We start from the raw sequence: 10,273 nt of genomic DNA on the forward strand, positions 1-10,273 counted from the left end.
AACAGAGTAAACCACATAAACTAGGAAAAACATTAAAAAGCATAAGAACTTTTTCGATTAATTTGGGAAAACTTCCCGCTGGCCCTTGAAAATTTGCACAAGTCCCTCAAATGCTATTTTCTGAGCACTGAAAAAGAAAGAAAAGTGTTTAAAATTACAGTTAGGTCCATAATTTGTTGAATAAAGACACAATTTATGTACCTTTGTTCCTGCACACCACTACCACCACATAAATCAAATAATCAAGATGTGACTGAGGTTCAAGCCTTCAGGTTTAATTCAGGGGGTTTAACAAAAAGTTTGCATTAACTGTTTTGGTATTGCATTTTTTTTTTTTGCGCAGTCCCCCATTTTTTAGAGGTTCAAAAAGTAATTGGACAATTGGCGATCACCTAGTTTCATCACTAGATGAGCCCTGTTCCATTTCAATTTCATGACATGTGACACAGTCATTATATCTAAAGTTGACTCAAAGTCTCAACATTTGTATTTTATAATTCTTCACTGTTTTGTTTTGGGGGGTTTTTACATAATGAGGCCCAAAGAGATGTTCATATTAGTCATACACCTATCAGAGAGATGGCAGAAACTTTAGGAGTGGCTTTTTAAAAAGAAGGAATGCACCAAAGGGCCAAAAAGACCACAAAAGACAACTAAAGTAAACGATGACAGAATTATTTCTGTGGCTAACAAAAGATCAGAAAATCTAAAGAAAACTATGCTAAAAACATCTAAAAGAGCCTGTACAGGTCTAAATAAATCTTTGGACAGATGAGACCAGGATGAATTTGTACTAGAATGATGGGAAGAGAAAACTATGGAGAAGGAGAGAAACAGGTCATGATATGAACCGTACCACATCATCTGTCAAAGATGATGGAGGCAATGTTAGTATGGGTGTGTTTGGCTGCAAATGAACCACGGTAACTAGCATTTGTTGCTGCTGTCACACCTGAAAAAGCATCAGTAAAAGCCCTTCATGCAGCCAGTGAGTCCAAAGGGTTTTCATTCAAGTATTAAAAATACAGTACAGGCCTATTTGTGTTTTTGGCAAATTGATATACTTTTATATGGTATAATAATAAGGGGTGGTGATGGTTGGTAGGTAACATGATGGCATCAAAATATCTGATATCAATATATATGTTTAGGGGGCTATGCTGTACCCCTGTGCTGAGTTTGGTTGCTTAACTCCTGATGGTCTCAGAGGAGCGTGCAGTCAAAGAAACAAATGCAGGAATACAAAGATGGTCTCCAGGTTTGACGTTAATTACTTAGGCTGCCATTTTCAAAGGCTCCAATGTATGAAAATGTAAACCCCTCTGAATTATAGCTGCCAGTCTGATCATCTTGATTGTCTAATTCAAAATATACTGGAGTTATGTACAGAGGCACAGTTACAGTTTGTCCAATGAATTACTGGATCCAACTGGATCCATCCATCCATGCAACATCAAACAAAAATGACCTTACATAACCCCACGTATTTCAGCTACGTTTATATGTGAATTAAAACATTCAAAGACCAAAGTTAGAAGCAACAGTTCTCTCATCCAGAACACAGACCCTGTCTGGGCAATAAGATGCAAACAATCACTGAGCAGCAGGTAGAGACAGGTCAACAGTGTGACAGCAGCAGTATTTTCCGTAGAGTTGTTGGCAGGCTTTTTAACAGGCCTTCAGATGAATATCTAAATCCCAAATTTTAAATCCTACTACCTATCCAGAGAATGGATAGATGAAACTAGTGTCCAGCCCAAAGGATTAGGACTGACTGGTTAAAGAACATAACCACTTAACAGCCTAACCCTTACTATGAGCTCCTTTCTGAAAAACAAGCCCACAGAAATCAGTTCACTGGGTGTCAGAACTGTTGACAAGCATCGCAACTCAATATACGAGTACACTTAAACTACCTCTACTGCTATGAGGATGATGAGGCTGAGGAAGATGATGAGGCAGTGGCTGCAGCATGTGGCTGAGAGTCTATGAGGTCCATGTCTTCGTCTTCGTTGACTCCGCAGGTGTCGACCACACAAATCAGGCAGCTTGTGACAGGAAACGCTCGCACCTTGTTGCAAGTCACCCACCTGAGCGAAGAAGAAAATCAGAATATTTCGATTCAGCGTTTAAACAAGTTACTACTTAACTGTATAGATTTACAGCCTGCGTTGCCCAGGTGACTGAATTGAACAATGTTTTGTGAAGAAATGCAACTCAAATGGTTTGACAGCATGTTTATGAGTATTTTTTTACTAGTATGATTATTAGCTAATACGCTATTACACCTATTAGCAATATATACCCAGCTACAGTAACCACCAAAAACAACTAAGGAATTAATGAATAAAATAGCCAGACCTGAAAATTTAATGAAAATGTCAATGAAGAAGGTGGTCATGTGGTGTTCACATACTACTGATAAAGACTTCAGCCGTATCAATCAAATTGTATTACTTGGGTAGTATTCAGTTAATAACCCAACCTGTCAGTATCAGTGTGGTATTCCAGGGCGTGTCCAAGGCGTCCCACTCCTTGGAATCCTGCCAGCACATAGATGATATCACCAACTGCCGCACACTTCACAGTTACACCTCGCCACGGCATAGGTGAAGCGCCACGCCACTCGTTAGTTGCAATATCATAGTATTCAACCGAGTCCAGTCCACCTAGAAACACACACACAGACAGTTGTGCATACGATTGCATATTAGGGCCACTGAAGGTAGGAACAAAATGACGGGGAGTGCATGGGCAGTATAAAAATCTGGGGGGACGATGAATTACCTATTGCTCCCTGCCCTCCAACAGCATATATCCTGTTGTTTACAACCACCAGTCCGTGGTTCTTCCTGGCCTCTCTCATCCCACATAACTCCCTCCATCTGTGAAAGGCAAAAATTGAGTGAAGCAGGCCAATGGCATTTTAAATGGACACATTAAGAAGCGTTGTATGTTATATGTTTGTTTGACTCACTGTTGTGTGTTGGGGTCGTAGACCTCACAGTTGTTGAGCACTCTGCCAGAGACATTGTTCCCCACCGTTCCTCCACAAACATAAATGAGCCCGTTGGCCTCCACGGATCCATGGCTGCAGCGCGCCATCAGCATACTTGTTTTGATCTGCCATGACTCTGTCCTGGTGTCGTAGCATTCGAAAAGGTCCAGGGCTGAGCTGCCTGTAGGCACATGTTGGTGGTCAGTCAACCGTGAAGAAATTATTATCTATGCTTTAACAAGACATCTTTACTATTTAAATGTTCCTACTTTTTTAGAGAATGTAATAATAGTAGCACAAACCAGCTTACTTTCCCCATCCCATGTCTGCATCTCTTTGGGTAGTTGCACAAGATCCCAGAGTCTCTCATTTTTAAACCTTTTCTCCCCTCACTTCATGCTTACCTACTTCTGATCCCCCAGATGTATAGATCTTTCCCTGGGCAGCGCAGGCAGCCAGACTGTCGCGAGGTGTGGGTGGACCCAGCTTGGAGTACCAGCTGTCCTTCAGGACATTGTAGCAGTCCATACGCTTGATGGGAAAGAGCTGTGAGCCACCCAAAATGTAAACCACATTGTCCCAGAAGACAGCTGTGGCGTCACGGCGCTTTTCAAAGGGGCAGCGGATGTCGGTCCAGCTAGAGTCCTGTATGGAAAACCATAGTAAACATTCCCAAATATGATTTCAACAGACCTGACTAAACTCAAGTCTCATAGAGTGTTTTGTGAACCAAAGAACGGATTAGGTGTCTGTAAAATTAAAACCTTTTTTAAAAAAACAAAACAATCTTATCTTTAGCTTATTAATTATACTGTAATACTCAAGAGCACATATCTGCACTCCCTTTAATTGTTCTTTGGTGTGATTGCCCCTGTGACTATAACTCATTAGCATTTGCAGCCCGGTACCTTCGGGTTAAAGTAGCGGCAGGACTGAGGCTGTGAGCCACCAAACAGAGCAATGCGGTAGTCATGCTTCTTGCGTCGTGGCCGACTGCTCTCTCCCAGGTCTTCACGGTCTTCCAGGGAGAGCAAGTGGTAACGCATCCCACCTTGGAGAAAAGCACTGGTTATTTTGTTTTGTGTGTGTGCTCAAGTAAAGCGAGCAGCCCTTTGAGGTAATGAAATACCCAATATATGTTATACATCGATCTTTTGCTATCATAATAATGTATGATGTAGATCATTTAGATTAAGATTCAGCACTTCTACGACTCCAGGGCATGCATAGAATTATCAAGTCTTTCAAGTATTTCACATTTTGTTTTAGAGGGTGTTAGACTTGGATCAAATTGGAGTGAATTTATTTTCCACAATTAATCAAAACGCAATAATCCACAATGACAAAGTAAAAGGAAAGAGTTACGAAATTTTCCATTTACTGAAGTATTCAGATCCCGTATTATGAGCTCTGGTGCAATCTACCTGTTAGTGGTTTATACAGTTTAACTCGTCCCTCTACAAGCAATATAATAATTGGACTGGACGCAATTACTAAAGACTCACACCCGTCTGAAAACAAAGAGGTGAAGTTGAGTTGAACTCTCCACAGACCTGTGAGACAGGACTGTGCCAAAGTATAGATCCGGGGAAGGATTACAAATATTTTTAAAGCACTAAAAGCAGCCTCAGCCATGCTTATATGGAAGAAATTTGGAATAACTAACAGGCTTCCTGAGTAATGTGAAACAGAGCGTCTTAGTTAAACAGGTGGCTAAGACCTCAAGAGTAGGCCTGCAGGGAGTTCACCAAAAAGCAGCAGATAAGTTCAGTGTTTTGGGGAAAGAAGTCACTGAGCAACTAACCTTCTGAACAATTCTGCTGAGAAAAATTAGAGAAACTTCCAAAAGCAAGGGCTCTAGGATAATTCCAAGTAGACTGGACCCAAGGGTGCCGCACGAGAAGTCTAAATACTTACATATAAATTAGATATTACTCCTTTAATGCATTTATAAAACATCCTTAAAACCTTTTTTTTTGCCAGTGTGAACTGCTTGTGCTTTTTTTGTCTATCGACATGAACGAGACAGTTAACTTTGTCTGCTCATTTTCTTCACTTGAAATGTAGAATTTGTACATGCGTGCACGTGTTTTTGACTCTTCCTGCTCACCGATGACCATCTTGAGGCACTGTGGATTGTCCTGGATGAGGGGCTCGGCCTGGACAGTCTTGGAGAGGAATGTTTTGGAAACCAGTGGAAAGCGAACACACCCCAACACCTCCACCATGTACTGCTTTCTGTTACACACATCATACTTCAGCCAGCGCACCGCAGCATCATAAATCTGAGCACAACGCAACAGAAGAACATGTTAACAAATTTTTGGTGACAGACGTCTTCTTTGGCACAAATATATTTAAAGGACGTATACACGCGTACCTGGGCCTCAGCACGGACGGTGAGTTTGTCCTGGTGCAGCAGATGTGTGAGCTGCGCAACATCCAGTTGCAGAAATTCATCCAATTTATAGACTTCAGTGAAGTGAATCTGAAAAAAATCATCTGCAGCCACCTTCAGCTCTGGACAGTCCATGCAGTCTGCAAGGGCTGAAATGCCTACAAGAGGACAGAACAAGAGTAAGTAAATATCATGTGTAACACAAATGGAAGGTCTGTATTTGTATTTGTGCACTCACCTAGGCAGTTTGTTGCATCAATCTGTCCTTTAAGGAACTCCACACACATCCTCTTCACAGGTTCAATCTGATACTGATTGGCTGCATCCAGCAGTGACTGGACATTACTGCTGTTCACTGAGATTCTGACACACACAGACAAACAAAAAACAAACATGCCTCTCTCAATAAAAATGCTTCTGTTTTTTTTTTTTATCTGTAATAATTAATTTGGTACACAATTCTTACCTTGCAGTGTAGATAAATTCAATCAGCAGCTCAATAATCTCAGGTTCAGCACTCCTGAGCTCCACCTCGTGGGACATTGACTCCATCATTCTGGCTAGAAGTAAAGAAAATATAACAAACACAAATATAACAAGTGTACTAGCACTACATGACAACATCACTGTCAGTGTGTCAAGATGGGAAGCAGTAATAAATAGATTATGCATAAAAATACATAGTAGTCGTTATAGGGGTGGTCATAAACTTTCAGCTTTTGTGCCATCTTTATTGAGAAACACACAATCAATGTAATTACTTAAACAGACTAATCCCTATGTTTGCCTTTATTAGATTAGGAGTGGGCAGATGACACTAAGTAAAATATTCAGTTTTTCTGCAGTGAGGACACAGCCTTTGGGGTGTGGAGATGCAATACATGCTCTCCTGGCATCTACTTTTACATAAAAAATTCTTTCCTTTTGCTCATTCAACTTTTAAAAGCCAAAAACAGGAATCCACTGATTATTTATGCAACATATATCTGCATCTACTACCTTCTAAAATATAATAAGAAATCACACTCTTGCTCCCTCAACATGCCGATATTGGTCTTGGTTTGTGTTTGTCAGACTTACTGGTGAACATGAGGCTAAAGAAGTGGCTGGCAGCAGCAAGCACCACTCGGTGGGCAGGGAAGTGCTTTCCCTGAACCACCAGGGTCACATCACAGAGAGTACCCTGCAAATCACACGCAGTAATCAGGTGTCAGAACAGAGGAAATGCCTAATGTAAAGCCCTCTTAAAGATATTCAGCCTGGTACTTTTGGTTCGTGTTCCCTCTCTCTCTCCCGCACACACACTCACACCTGTTTTCTCAAATTGTTCATGACTCCCATGATGCTGGACAGTTGCCTGTACTCCTCTTTGGTGGCACACTTTCTCTCGCCCTTCTTTTTTGAGCTTGACGCCTTCTCTGGAGAAGCCATCCCCGTCATGTCAGTCTGACTACTTGACGGAAAACGAAGGAAAAAATGAAGGATTTTGGTACCAACGCTAACAGTATGACTACGGCGTACAGCTGTAGTCTCTTTGTTGTCGCTTAGCTACAGGCAGCTTGCCTGCAAACCCCGACAGCAGTTTGTTGTAAAGGCCGACAACTTCACGGCGGCTTCTACATATGGATAAATTAATTTGTCTGCCAGGGGTTAAAAAAACAAAACAAATAAGCACAACGTGTTAGCTTAATTGTTCATTCGTGTAGCTAGAACTCAATTTTTTCTGGTTGTTGTGATGCTCTTCTTCTGCTTCTTCTTTTTCCGTCTTTTTTGCCTTCTTCTGTGGTCTGCACAGAATGTCGTAATGCTGCCCCCTGTAGCCTGGACAAAAATACTGTATTACAACTCTGAGACCAAGAAGAGTTGTGAAATAAGCCCAGCAGTTCGTTTTGGTTTTCATAAACAGCAGGTGTGAATAAAACATAAAAGTTTCTCTATAGCTCTATAGTACAGTTGGGATACAGCTAATTTCACCTGGAGGAATAATATGTCAGTGTCTCCGAGTAACTGTAGAAAAGGCTGTTTCTTACAGTCAGAATAGGTGGGACGAAGCCTATATAGGTTATAATAGGTTGTGGACTAATTATGATATAGGGTTTTTTTAGTCAGGGTGTTTGTCTACTTCACTAGTTATTGCTCTGGTTGGACTTTAGCTGTATATTAACTGTATATTTCTGCGAACTCTGTTATTCATAACAAAACTGTAGTTTTATATCCTATCGGACAGGCATATCAAAGCTGCTTCAGCTTTGCGGCATGCAAAGCGCCGCAAAGCGCATGCGCTGTAATAGCTCACCTGTCGTTGCACCTGTTGAATTCTTATCTGTACAGCAATGTAAAATACAAAACCAGGAAGCTTTTCTTTCCTCGACTCTCATGACGCTGACGTCACGGAGAATGCGGACTACAATTGCCTTGTTAGAAATAAGTGACCTGAAAACAAACTGAGAGGCCACAGAGCCGCAGAAAATGTTCCGTTTATGCTGTTGCTGCTTCTTTGGCGATAACTCCAACAACAATGAGGTATGTGTTTATGCGCTGCACTGGGTTTTATGGTGTCTTTATAAGAGCGTGTTTAGCAAGGAAACTATACAGCTTCGCTTCGCTCGATTTTTCCATTGCAAGTAAAATGATGGGATCCTCCTCTTAACTGCTGTAATGTAGCATTATTGGGTCTTCACCTAATAATCTACTTTTGTTGGGGATTTGAAACATAATTATTATAATATTGAAGCTGAGTTTATGATCACATCATTGCACCGGTACACATGATCAAATATGCCTAATATTTGTGGCACAAGAAGAAGAAAAGAAAAAACACTATGTAAATAAAACCAACTTTCGCTGTTTCAGAGACGGCCTCTCCTGGATCCCCGACGCTCTGAAGTCAATAGTGCTGAATCCGCCAGGCTGAGCCGTTCATCAGCGCACAGCGGCAAGTCATCTCAGTCTTTTTTTAATACTTATAAAAATGACAGATAAATTTGATCCACCTGTTTTTCTTGCTGTCTTACTACTACCTTTCTTTCTTTCTTTTTCTACTCAGATGCACAGACTGTGAGACGGATTGGACGGCTGGTGATGAGGCGAGTGTGCGTGCCAGAGCTGGATCAGAGGTTTTTGGAGATGGCTGAGACCTTCAACAAGCAGCAGGAAGGCTACGAGGCCATGGTGCAGCATATAAGAAACCTCCAGCAGAGCTGTGACTGTTCCCATGATGACACCCTCGCTTTTGTTCAGTGTTTGGGGAAGATTAGAGAGGAGCAGGGTGAGTGACACATACTTTTTAACACACGCTACATGGTAGCTCATGCCTCACTCCCTCCCCCATTTTTTAAAAAACTCATGTACTTCCAGAACCAACATACCAGGTCTCTCTTAAGATGAAGGGCTACGACTTCTTCCTCAGTGCGGTTTCTGTGTGGTCTGAGGGCGCAGGTGAGGGGAAACCGCTTCCTCCACGTCTGCAGAGGGCTCAGAACGAACTGAAGGGTGCTTCTGACAGCACCAGGATGACCATTTCAAAGGGGACCACCCTTCAAGAGCTTATTGGCTGGTTGCTCCGTAGCCATGATAAAATGGCTGAGCAAGTGAAGAAGACAGCAGAAACTTACCAAGAACAAGGGAGACTTAGTGAGAACCTGGAGGAGAACATGAGGGAAGTGAGGAGGGCCAAAGAGTTGTCTCAAGGATACAGACAACAGGCCACGGCAGTTCTCACTGAGGCTGCACAGATAGCAGGGGCTCAACTGTAGTGCACATACCTTTCTAAAAGTTTTGTTTTAACCGACAACAATGCAGAAGTACAGCATTTCCATGGGTTATCTCCATAAATATCCCCACCAATTGTATCAAGACTGTCATATCTCCTTTTATTATTTGATTATAATAGAAATGTATTCTAACACTTTAAATAGGTTTAAAGTGTTTTTTTTTATTTTATTTTGCGTCATTACATTCGGTCATATGTATTGTTAGAGTGGTAGATGCTCATACTTAACCTGGCTTAAGGTTCTAATAATGAACTCTGGATGTGTGTAACTGTGTAAAAGCCAAAAGCTCAAGCTTCAAACTGTGTTAAATATTCCATTTTAGAATTTTTTTTTCTTCTAGATTTAGCTTTGATGATGTTCTTCAATGTAAATTGTGAAGACTTTTAATATATCTGTGTATCTACAGTGCATAATGCCATCAAAGGTTTCAGAGAATCTGGACAAATCTCTGTGCACAAGAGACAACGCTGAAAATCTGAATGCACGGGATTAAACGTACAGTCCTGTCATGGAAATCACTACATGGGCTCATGAAACACTTCTAGAAATTATTGTCTGTAAACATGCGTTGCCATGTCATTCACAAATTTAAGTTAAAGGCGTATCATGCGAAGAAGAAGCCATATGTGAACATGATCAAAAAACCCTGCTGTCTTCCCTGAGGCACTTAACCTGGACTGAGGCAATGTGGTCAGACAAATCAAATCAAAAACAGGGAAGCTCCATCCTCTGGACTAAAGAGACAATTGTTACCAGTGCTCAGTTCAAAAGTCTGCATCTCTGGTGGTATGAGGATGTATGAGTGCCTGTGGAATTGACAACTTGTGTAGTTGAAAATCAGCACAGTGGGTCCCATTCTTTCCCGAATACATGTAATTTCACTAGCCAACATTAGGGGGCAATGCCGCTTCACTTTTATCTAACAACCGCTCATCGTTACATACTCATCAGGCTTTTAGAAATAGCACCGCAATGACAAAGCTTGTCTGAACTCCAGAATTAAATTTATAAACGTGCCACTACTTTGTGTGTGTGTGACTTTTACCAGAATAGGTTCACTGATTTCTGCGAAGCTTTCCCACAACTCTGCCTGGACTCTGCTTT

The 10,273-nt window shown here is 41.4% G+C and overlaps 2 protein-coding genes across 4 annotated transcripts; one reads left to right on the forward strand and one right to left on the reverse strand.

The window, feature by feature from the left end:
- Positions 1-61: 61 nt before the first annotated feature.
- Positions 62-7,172, reverse strand: klhl7 (kelch-like family member 7). 3 transcript variants are annotated; one of them, XM_006787705.3, is made up of 13 exons: positions 6,708-7,172; positions 6,477-6,579; positions 5,863-5,956; positions 5,635-5,759; positions 5,379-5,554; positions 5,109-5,283; positions 3,907-4,049; positions 3,403-3,643; positions 2,978-3,179; positions 2,788-2,885; positions 2,486-2,669; positions 1,917-2,090; positions 62-127 (listed from the first exon to the last, which is right to left on the reverse strand). In XM_006787705.3, the coding sequence occupies exons 1-12, from the start codon at positions 6,834-6,836 to the stop codon at positions 1,925-1,927; spliced, it is 1,836 nt and encodes a 611-aa protein (XP_006787768.1). In that variant the 5' UTR covers positions 6,837-7,172; the 3' UTR covers positions 62-127; positions 1,917-1,924. The 3 variants fall into 3 exon arrangements, with proteins under 3 accessions (XP_006787768.1, XP_006787767.1, XP_035762323.1); XM_006787704.3 differs by having other exon boundaries at positions 62-2,090; XM_035906430.2 differs by lacking the exon at positions 6,708-7,172 and having other exon boundaries at positions 62-2,090; positions 5,863-5,952; positions 6,477-6,523.
- Positions 7,173-7,782: 610 nt separating this feature from the next.
- On the forward strand, positions 7,783-10,180 carry LOC118453982 (uncharacterized). The gene is made up of 4 exons (XM_087835289.1): positions 7,783-7,919; positions 8,250-8,331; positions 8,443-8,664; positions 8,754-10,180. Exons 1-4 carry the CDS (start codon positions 7,866-7,868, stop codon positions 9,149-9,151), a joined length of 756 nt encoding a protein of 251 aa, XP_087691415.1. The 5' UTR covers positions 7,783-7,865; the 3' UTR covers positions 9,152-10,180.
- Positions 10,181-10,273: the final 93 nt, after the last annotated feature.

The sequence above is a fragment of the Neolamprologus brichardi genome, chromosome 22, assembly GCF_056152115.1.
Source record: "Neolamprologus brichardi isolate AB-2024 chromosome 22, ASM5615211v1, whole genome shotgun sequence".
NCBI classification, from domain to species: Eukaryota; Metazoa; Chordata; class Actinopteri; order Cichliformes; family Cichlidae; genus Neolamprologus; species Neolamprologus brichardi.

Bases quoted from the DNA above. Each gene is read 5' to 3' on its own strand.
- LOC118453982 (XM_087835289.1), top strand. From the start codon at position 7,866: ATGTTCCGTTTATGCTGTTGCTGCTTCTTTGGCGATAACTCCAACAAC. The intron at 7,920-8,249 runs GTATGTGTTTAT...TCGCTGTTTCAG, and splicing joins ATAACTCCAACAACAATGAG to AGACGGCCTCTCCTGGATCC. The intron at 8,665-8,753 runs GTGAGTGACACA...ATGTACTTCCAG, and splicing joins GAAGATTAGAGAGGAGCAGG to AACCAACATACCAGGTCTCT.
- klhl7 (XM_006787705.3), bottom strand. From the start codon at position 6,836: ATGACGGGGATGGCTTCTCCAGAGAAGGCGTCAAGCTCAAAAAAGAAG. The intron at 5,760-5,862 runs GTAAGAATTGTG...TGTGTGTGTCAG, and splicing joins GAATTTATCTACACTGCAAG to AATCTCAGTGAACAGCAGTA. The intron at 2,670-2,787 runs GTAATTCATCGT...GTGTGTTTCTAG, and splicing joins TGGAGGGCAGGGAGCAATAG to GTGGACTGGACTCGGTTGAA.